Source organism: Mizuhopecten yessoensis, unplaced genomic scaffold (genome assembly GCF_002113885.1).
Source record: "Mizuhopecten yessoensis strain PY_sf001 unplaced genomic scaffold, ASM211388v2 scaffold11105, whole genome shotgun sequence".
Classification (NCBI taxonomy): domain Eukaryota; kingdom Metazoa; phylum Mollusca; class Bivalvia; order Pectinida; family Pectinidae; genus Mizuhopecten; species Mizuhopecten yessoensis.
This window is the reverse complement of record NW_018408882.1, coordinates 162,565-175,660: the sequence shown is the minus strand read 5'-3', so window position 1 is coordinate 175,660 and position 13,096 is coordinate 162,565. Positions and strand designations below refer to the sequence as shown.

Here is a 13,096-nt window from a genome sequence, read left to right as displayed (position 1 = left end):
GTTGTAGTAGTAACCTTGATGACCTTGTACTAAGATCAGTTGTTAGCGGTGGTCCAATCAAGTGTTGTAGTCTTAACCTTGGTGACCTTGTCCTAAGATCAGTTGTTAGCGGTGGTCCAATCAAGTGTTGTAGTCGTAACCTTGATGACCTTGTCCTTAGATCAATTGTTAACGGTGGTCCAATCAATGGTTGTAGTCGTAACCTTGGTGACCTTGTCCTTAGATCAGTTGTTAGCGGTGGTCCAATCAATGGTTGTAGTCGTTGGCTGTGGCTCCATCCACTGGGTGCCGTTGTCTGCTTAAAGTTGTGTTGGTAGTTTCACAAGTTTTTGTCTGTTGTTGGTAGTTTTTGTCTGTTTTTTTGTCTGTTGTTGGTAGTTTTTGTCTGTTGTTGGTAGTTTTTGTCTGTTGTTGGTGGTTGACCATTTTGGGTCAGCTATTTGTTTGGAGCTCTATCCTTCTCTGGTCCATTGTCACGTCTAGTAGTTCTATCCTCAAGAAGTAATAGTTTAATCTTGTGGCTCGATACTCGAGAGGTTAGCTCACATACGCTCTCTGCACCCCTGTCATAGCAAAATCTAAGGCTCAGTGTGCGCCACCTTATAGATGAGAAAAGAAGACTGGTTTGATCCGCTGATGTGCATAAATCAAAAGAATCTCGCGGTCGTGAAACTGTAAAATTTGCTGTGTTTGAAGTCGGAAGTCAGACTTTTTTTTTAACCTGAAACTTTCAAATTTGCTATGACATATTCCAGAGGTGCTAACCCAGAGCTGTAATGTATTACAGTGTATTTGATAAAAAAAACAAAAAACTTGTTTGTACCGCATGTCATATTGTTTATTGAAAAAGACAATAGGGCCCAAGATAAAATAACAGAAACAGCTGTCCGTGTGAGGTTTTTTATATACTGCAAGGGAGGTTACTCTAAACCTCGATATCAGATTCGAAAACATAGAAAATATATGTTTCAATGATATCAAATATGCACAAGCGAAAATAAAGTTCAAAAGTGATCTCCCCTTTCTGTGATAAAATGACAGGGTGCATAAAAAACTCCACTGCGAATTTGGGAAATAAACAAAATATCACATAAAGTAGCTTAACAGATGAATTGTTTCGCGAAATGTCACACTAATAGCAATATCGCTAACAGTATGCTATACGAATTGCTGCCTTCGGCTGTCTTTAGCCGAGGGGACTATTGGTTTTATATAATAGCTATATTTTCAATTATAGTATATCGATTTTATCTTCTCGTAATATGTATATGTACATGTAACTGTTCTGTTTCACTGTGTCTTGAAAAAGGAGCGGATCGCTCTAAAAATTTGACAACCTAAACTTGTCCACACTGTTGGAATTACTTCTTTGCCCCATATGTAAGAGGAATACATATACTCACGTATACTTTACACTTAAGATACGTCAAACCCGCTCACCACGTCCAGCTCGGTGAGTCCAGAGATGTATATTACATATCGTCTCTGATCAGTCAGTATTACTCCCGTTCTTTCTTTACATTTGTCTGGATACAGCGGGTATTTCAGTTCGTCGTAAGACTTCCATTTTTCGTAACAGTAATATAAACCGCACTGTTATGATCCCCCACTTTGCACTTCAATTAAAACTTACCCCTGAATGCATTTGAAATTGACTAAAATCCTTTCACCAACATAAATCGTTTTCCCGTGTTTTCTGAATTAAGAAAAATACGGTCCACCAAACTACCTGTAGTACCCTATTTACCCGACTCTGTAATAGGTGGAGGGTCGGTCACAAGTGATCTTTGGCCTTGGTTTGGTTTGCAGTATTTGTGTTGCACGTTCTATTAACAGCTATGGTCATTAAAGGACGCGCCAGATTTTGGCAGTGGAGGAAAGCCGGAGTACCTGGAGAAAAAACACCGACCTGCGGAGAGGCCTCGAAACCGCGACCCAGTGGTGGAGCAAAACCACCACGGTCCTCTTTTGTTCTCATTTGAACAAGACATTCACAGGTAAGAGAAAGGCTAGAGGTAATCTCAGTTGACGTGTTAATTCACAGATGTATTAATGTTAAAGGTTTGTTAATGTCAGAATGCTAAATGGTATTGACAGTCAAACTATGAATCTTGTTTTTGTTTTCTACTCATTAATGTCATTGATGTGCCGATTGCAGCAATATGGAACGCCAAGTTGGCATACAAATGATTAAAGATAGGTTCAATTTAATTGAAGATATGTACAGTTCAATTAAAATAGGTTTAAATACGACGAATTAAACCTTATTTTGAACCTATCTTCAATTTTATTGTACCTATCTTAAATTGAATTGCACCTATTTTTAATTGAATTGTAAATAATTGAAGATAGCTATAGGTACACTTCATTGAAGATAGGTTCAAACTAAGGTTCGATTCAATTGAAAATAGATTAAATTCAATTAAAGATAGGTACAAATAATAGTACATATCTTTAATTATTTAAAGATAGGTACAAATAATTGTTCATATCTTTAATTATTTAAAGATAGGTACGATTGAATTGAACCTATCTTCAATTAATTGTAACTATCTTCAATTATTTGAAGATATGTACAATCAGAGACCTAATATATGTATGTTAATTTGGCGTTCCATACCAACACCGTACTGAACTATAATATTGTCATATATACACCCTTTATATTATCCTGTTATAAGGACCAGAAACCAACATTTACTCATAAGACATGCCAATAAATGAACCTCTTCAAAATCCTCCAAAACGTTTCATCGTTGTATCATTTCTGACTGTAAAATAAGAAATTATGAAAATCATGGCCAAAATTCTTAAACGAACCACAGGTTATGATGACTTTAATATAAATGCATAAAAGTCAAATAAATAATGATGTAAATGAATAAGTGTATGCTGTAAATCTTATATATAAACTTACTCTTAATTAACTGTTGCGAAACCGAAAATATACTTCGTCAATAAAACCATTGAAATTTTGCGGGTATACCATGACGGCTCCATAGCTCAGTTGGTTAGAGCGCCAGTCTAGTAAACTGGAGGTCGAGGGTTCGACTCCCTCTGGAGCCTCGTTTTATCTTTTTTTTCTTTCTTTTTTTTTCTTTCTTTCTTTTTTTTTTTTTTAAATATTTACGATTACATTTAAATAAACACAATGTTTATTTAGTGAAAAATAATAATAATAAAAAAAAACCACAGTGAATACATATATTTAAACGACTTTCACAATTGAGCAAACAAAGCAAGACTGTTAGAGTTTCCTCCCTTCGATTTCGTTAACAGTGATACCACGGACTCTAATCTAATTCCGTGGTGATACAGACAAATATATTAGATATTCTAATACGGACCTAGATTTAATGTCCTTCCGCTTAAGCTAATTACATACATATATATCGAACCATGCGCGCGTGTTTCGTCCAGTAAAAAAGTTTTTTAAGCACTTAAATTTGCTTCAATTTTGCATTTTTTAAATTGTTTCAATTTTCTAAAATTACGAAAATAATTCATTGAATTTCGAAATGACACTCTGAAATGAACATTTATATGTTTTATGTCTTTTACTGATTATATATTATTTTAATTAACACACATACATATTTAAACAATGTATCTAGCATATTGGATACATTTGAACTATAGTGAATATATATGAATTATCTTGAATATTTATCTTGGGTAAAGTCACTTTACAACAATATTAAAACAAAACACTCGGAAACACAGCATGGATGTATTTAAACCACGACTAAGATAACAATCTAATTCCGTAATTTAAACGTATTATATATATATACATCTTTGAGTGGGCCTACCAGTTGATGTATATATAACAGTTAGGCTAATTGTACCTTTTTTAATCCAATATAGCTAGGCTACCTATAAACATCCCTGTTTTAATACATATAATATAAACTGTTGTAGTAACAGATGTAGAAATTAATAAATTTGCAATATGAACAAAAGTATCACATTTTTTTCACGTCTCCGCAGGGACTGTAACGCATGACGTTAGATGATATTCTCATCGGCTGCATGAGAATATATTTGGCTATATTAGTCATTTCGAACATGAAGGCGTGGTGCAGTAGTGACGGAGTAGCCTCCCCTTGATCATTTACAACATTTCCAACATGGCGACGGCCAGTCCACTTCCGTAACTCACCGAAGAGTGAAAACACGAATATGTCGGAAAGAAAGTTCCGCCAAGGCCTGACCAAGGTTGGGGAGGCGGCCAAGATCAGAGAGAGTGTTGCCGCGCAGATGAAAGAGAGTATAATCCAGGTAAAGCTTTTATTTTTGTTGAAATACTATAACAACAACACAGGACATCGGGACTTTTGCTTCGGTCTGGCTGTCAGTGGTTTGACGGATAGGTGTCCAACGTAATCCTGAATGACATAAGACTGCTAATGTCTTGTCAATCGGTTCAACTCATGCCTGGGCTATCGCTGCTTTGAGATGTAGTCTTGCTGACGTATCGAACTGTCGTATTACACCATACAAATATTTAAAATACCATAAATGTGTAGTAGAAACTAACCAAGTGTGACCATGTGCCGACACTTATATATTGAAACTGTCATATTCATAAAAACACACAGTATTTTGAGATTTAGACCAAATAGGATTAAGTCGCCAAATACAGAAAACTAATTTTCCTAACAAATTGAAAATACATGTTTTTAAAATTTGTATATATACATTTAAGTAACATTTTAATTAAATTTAAATCTTTACTGCCTCAGCGATATAAGTTTTGAAGTGGAACTGGACTGGGTCGATCTTCAGCATCCAGCTGGTAGCTTGGCAAAGAGATATCTCGGTTGTACAGTCGTTACATTTGGGGCAAAGACTTTGAAAATGAGGGAGGAATGTAGGGAACTGGACTTGGTTGATCATGGTTGACCAGGTAGATCAATTGGTATCTTGCGTCAGTCTAGATTTTGGACCTCTATCTATCTATAAACTCCACAGACCAAAATGGCTTCAATGCGAAACCTGTCTGGTGGTTGCATTTCTGTTTCTCCAGTTTATTTATCTTTTTTTTATTTTAGTCTAAATCTGTTGTAGCAATCTGTTTGAAGTTGACAAGGAGATACTATACCTGAACCTGGTCTAAAACAGAAAAAGTGAAAGACTAGAAAAAGTACAACTGAAGTGTTTTTGAGTGTAGTAGAAATCTGCAATGGGTCGACACAAACACAGCTTAGTTGGTAGTGTCTGTCTTGGGTTCAGAGGCTCTAGATTTGAATCAGGATTTCTGGTTTTGGCCTTCAGCATTTTTGTTATCCTGTGAGTGTGACTGTGTCACACTTAACCATTTCACCACCATAGACCAAAATGGACTCATCCTGATAAATGCATGGTACTGGAAAAGTTTACTAAAGTTACCTAGGGGTGAAAGGGTTAATATTGATTAATAGGCAAATTATTTCAGATGACATGTGTTTTTGTACAGTTTATTTAGGAAAGATTACATGAGAACTTTGTTGAGCATGTAAAATAAAATAACATATATAGAATTGGATTTATAAGGTGTAATTATGTGTTCAATTCTTAAAAAAATAGGCACTTACATGTAATAATGACTAATTACATTCATCATGTATGTAATTATATGATGTTGTAGCGACTTTGTACTTTATGTACATATAGATTTTGTTGCAGATTGTCCAGACTCCTTTTGTAGTAAAAAGGTTCCAGGTTTAAATCCCAGGTGTCTCACCAGTAGTATTAGGCACGGTAGTCTAGTGGTAGGACGCCAGGCTCGTGACCGATTGGTTGTGGATTCGAGTCACTGCACTGTAATGTATCTTTGAACAAGATACTTTACTCCGCTTGTTCCAGTCTACTCAGCTGTAAATGAGTATGTGGTTGGGAAGTGCTATAATTGCTGAATGCTAGCTTTGAGTGCCGAAATAACAGCACCGGCTGTATATATTATGCTCCCCAGGGAGTTGAGAAAGATGTTGTCTGGTTGCAAAGGCCCCATAACCACGGATAATAATTTGTGAACTGCTTTGAGACAACCTACGAACTAGGTTACGATAAAGCGGTATATAAGAACCTGGAATTATTATTATCAAAAAGAATTCCGCTGTCCTATTACAAAAATTATTGTTACAAAGTAAAATGTATACATATGGGAAGGGATACAAAAGTTTCACTTTTAAATGACACATACTTATAGCTATTACCCATTGTACTAAAGAAAGTGAAATTTGATTGTTGAAATCATAAAGGGTACACAAGTGATGATGCCCTTCCAGAGATTGAGATTTTAAAAGAAATAGATTATGTGTGTTTCAACAATTGCTTTTAGATTATAATTCTCAAAAACTGCCAGGGTTCAAAGGCTATCAAAACTGTAGCAGAACTGGACTGTGTCGATTGTCAGCGCTCAGGTAACTCAATTGAAAGAGCTTCCGTCTAGTGTTCGAAGGGTCACCGATTCAAACCCTAGCTGGTCTGGCCATTGCATTTCTCGTTCACCTGTTACAAAATTATGAAGAGGTATATATAACTAACAATGTATCCTTTTGGAAACATTGTTTTTCTTTTAACCTTTTTTTTTTCATTCACACAATAATCTATAAAATCAAATGAAATAAATGAGAAAGATTTTTTTTTTTTTATGGATAAATGTATGTAGGAAGGAATGTTGAAGCTGTGTTTTTCTGTTTTGTTGGATGAATGATGTTTCTGAAGAATTCATTTCCACATGCATAGAACACAGTTTAGATACAACCAGCATGATGATGCTGATTAGATTAGAACCGATATGTGGTCGGACCAGGGTACAGATAGTCCAGACCTGGTGGTTTGAATTAGGTTCTGTTATCTGTTATGGTTTTCCCTCATATCTTCCTAGAAACATTTTACCTGTAAAAAAAAAAATGAATATTAAATAAAAACAGCCCCCTTAAAAAAGGTTAAAAACCTTTCAAAGTTTTGTTGGTGTTTACACTTCTATATAGTTTTGTAATGTGACTGGGATAACATTATATATATTATATATACATGTAAATGAAACAAAATACGGAAGACTAAATCTTGCTTGTACTTTGCCCATCTTGGGGCTCTTCAGGCGATTATATATATGTGTCATATTCCTTGGTCCATTTTGTGCTTTTTTCCATGTGGTGTTGTATATATGGCCCTTGAATTGGTGGCCAATGGGGACCATTGTCATATGTTGACTTTATACAAGGAAGTGACATCTTTAGATGTAACAATATCTGAAAACGGGATACACTGTCAGGGATTTTAATGTATATTTTTCTAAAATATTCAAGTAAAAAATGTACATAAAAAGGCCAGTTGTTAAAAACTTAAGGTACATGTAGCTGTTAAAGGAAGAAAAGTTACACTCAGGCATCATTGTTACACTCAGACATCATATTGTTACACTCATACATCATTGTTACACTCAGACATCATTGTTACACTCATACATCATTGTTACACTCAGTCATCTTTGTTACACTCAGACATCATTGTTACACTCAGACATCATTGTTACACTAAGACATCATTGTTACAAAGGTGTCATTTCCAAGCAGATGAAAAAAAAAAGACCTCACCAAGATGAAAGGTGTTTGGTATTGTATACTTAGTCGAATACAAAATCTCCTTTTGATTAGACACAAGATACTTGATCTATATGAATTCATGCAGGATTTGATATGTCATACCGTATGAAGTGACTTGAAGTATTTATAAGGATGATGTTGAGGGTCAGGGTAGAGATAAGATAGACTTCCAGGGATGGGATGGAAATAGGGAGTGTTACAAATTTGAATAATGATTTAAACAATTCATGGTTATGGAAATATATAAACCAGAAGTGAATTGAGACAACATTTGAGTAAACATAGACCAGACCTGAAGGACAATGAACTAAGATTGTTAAAAGTTAGCGAACATGTGCATCAATATTCTAATGATGATTTTTATGTGTTACCTATTTTCAAACTGAACTGACGATACAGTTGCAGGAGAATTTAAAGATTTTTGTTTTTATAAAAGCCCTCAAACTGAGCTTGAATGCAGAATATTTTTTACAATGTATTGTATGTAGATGTTTTCTGTGTCCTGGTATTGTTTGTGACGTCACTATGCTTGTTTATTGATGACATCACTAAAACTGTAGACTATGCAAATATTGATGACGTCATTTAACCAACGGTGACAAATACACATCAGTCCGCCTGAAGAAGCCCTAAAAGACAAAAAGGTCTAGCGGTAGATCATACATAATTGTTATTTTATTCTATATTTTCCTTTGTAAGGACTTGTTTATTTATTATTGATATATATATATGGAGGCAGTGGTACATTGGCTACAGTAAAATGCTGTTAACATAAGCCCTGTTTCTAAATAAAATATAAAAAGTACCTGTGTTTCTCAAGGTAACAGATACGTCTATAACTGTGATCGTTTGGTGTAGAGCCATTCTGTTTAACCTTGCCAGCGAAGGCTTGTGTATCAACATGAAGTGCTTATAACCGACGTATTCTATATGTAATGTTATGATTTACCCCAGAGTCTGGTGGCTGGTTTTGCAGTTCATTAGCTACAAGCTCAACATGTTACCTGCTGTAATGAGTATTGTCTATGCCTAGTTAGCTTGAAGGCAATACATTCTATTGTAAACTTTTTATTACATGTATGATATCCTTCGAAAAAAAATGGGTATAATAACTAAAATTTCACAGGATTACACATTGTATGTGTTTATTTATAGCTTTGTGAAGAGTCAAAACAGACAGCATTAAATTAAAAATATCTTAAAAGACTTAGGATTTTTTGAAATTTGTATTAGTTACCTGTGTATATGAAGCTAATTTGTATTAGTTACCTGTGTATATGAAGCTGTAAAGCTAACATAGCTTTGAGGAACAGGAACTTGCACTGAAACAACTTACATTGATACACACTCTTACATGTGGAGTAAATGTGCAAGAAATTTTATGTTAGTAGATAATGCTGATAATTTCTTAGATGATTTCAAGAATCAAGGAGAGTATAATTTATGTGTATAGTGTTCAAAATTTCGAACATTTTTGGCCTTGCAAAATGAAGCATAAGAAACAATGATATCTCATATTTTGATCCACATGATCAAAATCTTAGAATAGGATCTAACAAGGAAAAGATCAGTTCAAAATATTCAATTAGATATTTGATACTTTTCAAGGTAGTTTCTTGAACTGTTCATAATTTGATTTTCACAAATACATGTATTAGTATACATGTACAACAGTAATATATGTGTTTAAAAAAATATGTTCGAGGAATAACAATTGTTGAGGCATTTACTGTAATATATCAGTCTATATAACCCCTGTAAACTGTACCATTAAATTGAGGAGATTTACTGTAATATACCGCTCTATATTAACCTGTAAAATGTACCATTAAATTGAGGACATTTACTGTAATATATCAGTCTATATAATCCCTGTAAACTGTACCATTAAATTGAGGAGATTTACTGTAATATATCCCTCTATATTACCCCTGTAAACTGTACCATTAGATTGAGGACATTTACTGTAATATACCACTCTATATTACCCCTGTACCCTGTACCATTAGATTGAGGACATTTACTGTAATATATCCCTCTATATTACCCCTGTACCCTGTACCATTAGATTGAGGACATTTACTGTAATATATCCCTCTATATTACCCCTGTACCCTGTACCATTAGATTGAGGACATTTACTGTAATATATCCCTCTATATTACCCCTGTACCCTGTACCATTAGATTGAGGACATTTACTGTAATATATCCCTCTATATTACCCCTGTACCCTGTACCATTAGATTGAGGACATTTACTGTAATATATCCCTCTATATTACCCCTGTACCCTGTACCATTAGATTGAGGACATTTACTGTAGTATATCCCTCTATATTACCCCTGTACCCTGTACCATTAGATTGAGGACATTTACTGTAGTATATCCCTCTATATTACCCCTGTACCCTGTACCATTAGATTGAGGACATTTACTGTAGTATATCCCTCTATATTACCCCTGTACCCTGTACCATTAGATTGAGGACATTTACTGTAGTATATCCCTCTATATTACCCCTGTACCCTGTACCATTAGATTGAGGACATTTACTGTAATATACCACTCTATATTACCCCTGTACACTATTGATAGATCAAAGATATTTACTATGGCATTCAATACTGGACAGTTTATATATGGATATCAAGAAGTAAGAACATTTACTGTAATGCATTCATCTGTTTTCCATAATATTCGAGCAGCATGACCGATCCCCAATTTCTTTATCGCCCAATAAACACAGTCACATTAAGAACAGGTGCTCTGGTGCAAGGTTTATTTCCTTTGTTTCTAACACACACCTTAATATCACAAACACATTTTCTTATGGTCAGTCCATTTGTAGCTTTGCTGCAGAGAAACTGAAGGTTCAAGAGGTCCGAAGCAGTTTTTAAGATAAATGCGATAAAATTATTTTAAGAGTTTAAGTATAGCAAGGTCAATATTTTTAGAGTATAGTGTTGAAATTGAATATTTATCTGTTGTCAAACCTTTATGAAAAAATTAAATCCTAAGATATTACCCTATCTGATCTTATAAGTGCCCTTCCTTTGATCTTATAAACACCCCTCCATTGACCTTATAAACACCCCCTCCTTTGGCCTTATAACACCCCTCCATTGACCTTATAAACACCCCTCCATTGACCTTATAAACACCCCTCCATTGAACTTATAAACATCCCCTCCTTTGGCCTTATAACACCCCTCCATTGACCTTATAAACACCCCTCCATTGACCTTATAAACACCCCTCCATTGACCTTATAAACACCCCCTCCTTTGGCCTTATAACACCCCTCCATTGACCTTATAAACACCCCTCCATTGACCTTATAAACACCCCTCCATTGAACTTATAAACATCCCCTCCTTTGGCCTTATAACACCCCTCCATTGACCTTATAAACACCCCTCCATTGACCTTATAAACACCCCTCCATCGACCTTATAAACACCCCCTCCTTTGACCTTATAAACACCCCTCCATTGACCTTATAAACACCCCTCCATTGACCTTATAAACACCCCTCCATTGACCTTATAAACACCCCTCCATTGACCTTATAAACACCCCTCCATTGACCTTATAAACACCCCTCCATTGACCTTATAAACACCCCTCCATTGACCTTATAAACACCCCTCCATTGACCTTATAAACACCCCTCCATTGACCTTATAAACACCCCTCCATTGACCTTATAAACACCCCTCCATTGACCTTATAAACACCCCCCCATTGACCTTATAAACACCCCTCCATTGACCTTATAAACAACCCCTCCTTTGACCTTATAAACACCCCTCCATTGACCTTATAAACACCCTCCATTGACCTTATAAATAACTCTCCATTGACCTTAAAGGCACCCCCTCTGTTGACGCTATAAACAACCCCTTGTTTCGGCCTTATAAGCACCCCTACCTTTGACCTTATAAACACCCCTCCATTGACCTTATAAACCCCCCCTCCTTTGACCTTATAAACCCCCCTCCATTGACCTTATAAACCCCCTCCATTGACCTTATAAGCACCCTTTCCTTTGACCTTATAAACACCCCTCTATTGACCTTATAAACACCCTTTCCTTTGACCTTATAAACACCCCTCCATTGACCTTATAAACACCCTCCATTGACCTTATAAACACCCGTCCATTGACCTTAAAGGCACCCCCTCTGTTGACGCTATAAACAACCCCTTGTTTCGGCCTTATAAGCACCCCTACCTTTGACCTTATAAACACCCCCTCCTTTGACCTTTAAGATTGACCTTTAATATACACCCCGCCCGCTTTATTTGACCTTATAAGCAGTCCCTTCTTTGACCTTATATTCACTCGCACCTTTGACCTCATAAACACACTCTCTTTTGACCTTATAAGCTCCCCCCTTCTTTGTTCAGAAATGATTGATCAAAGCTATAGTCAAGCAGAAAAACACCGTGTCCACTACCTAGTTACAGTTTTTGGCAGTGGTACGGGGATCCTTAAGTCTAACACTAGTAGTACTTCTGTTTGCTGATCCTAAGGTGTAGTAATTGTCTACATATAATGGGTTGATCTTGTCTACATATAATGGGTTGATCTTGTCTACATATAATGGGTTGATCTTGTCTACATATAATGGGTTGATCTTGTCTACATATAATGGGTTGATCTTGTCTACATATAATGGGTTGATCTTGTCTACATATAATGGGTTGATCTTGTCTACATATAATGGGTTGATCTTGTCTACATATAATGGGTTGATCTTGTCTACATATAATGGGTTGATCTTGTCTACATATAATGGGTTGATCTTGTCTACATATAATGGGTTGATCTTGTCTACATATAATGGGTTGATCTTGTCTACATATAATGGGTTGATCTTGTCTACATATAATGGGTTGATCTTGTCTACATATAATGGGTTGATCTTGTCTACATATAATGGGTTGATCTAGGAAGGGAACTTCCCCATGTGGTCAGTCTACTGAAGGATGGGAGATTTCAAGCTAAACATATTGGGCATTCAATATATAGAACAGATGTCTGTTATTTCATTATATACACTACTTCTTTATGGCGAATGGGATGTGATCCTGAAGCCAAGGTTGTTGAGCTGATGAATGAGAGTCGTCTCCCTTGGGTAACTTCGATGTTGTGGATATACTTGTACGTTTATAACCTCTGTTCTCTGTTTATTGGCAGAGCGTAAACACCAGAATGATTTATTTTACAACCCTCCAGGTCAGACATTTCTTAACAACTGTTGTGACCTGTTGGGATAATTACAAGCCTAGCTGACCAGGTAAACTGATTGATTGAAAGGTCAGGTGTGGTATATAGCTGAAGTAAACTATAACAATCACCTGTACATCACCTGTATTGTGTGAGTGAACTTACTGGCCAAGTGCTGTGGCAAATTTCATTTACCTTTTAATACATTTGCTAGTGTCCTCATTTTCAATGAAGTTAATTTCCAAGTCAATACAAGGTTTTATTGAAAA

The 13,096-nt window shown here is 35.7% G+C and overlaps 1 protein-coding gene and 1 non-coding gene across 10 annotated transcripts in view; both read left to right on the top strand.

The window, feature by feature from the left end:
• The first annotated feature begins 2,992 nt into the window (after positions 1-2,992).
• Trnat-agu lies at positions 2,993-3,066 on the top strand. Its single transcript has one exon. It is a non-coding gene; the product is annotated as a tRNA-Thr (tRNA).
• A 958-nt stretch (positions 3,067-4,024) lies between these two features.
• Positions 4,025-13,096, top strand: part of LOC110465901 (dedicator of cytokinesis protein 11-like) — a 143,552-nt gene continuing 134,480 nt past the window's right edge. For 5 of the 9 annotated variants that reach the window (XM_021522049.1, XM_021522046.1, XM_021522048.1 and 2 more), the window contains exon 1: positions 4,028-4,281. In XM_021522049.1, the coding sequence (XP_021377724.1) occupies positions 4,183-4,281 (99 nt within the window). In that variant the 5' untranslated portion in view covers positions 4,028-4,182. Of the gene's footprint in view, positions 4,282-13,096 lie in introns of all 9 variants that reach the window. The other 4 variants (XM_021522052.1, XM_021522051.1, XM_021522050.1 and 1 more) reach the window with 2 other exon arrangements.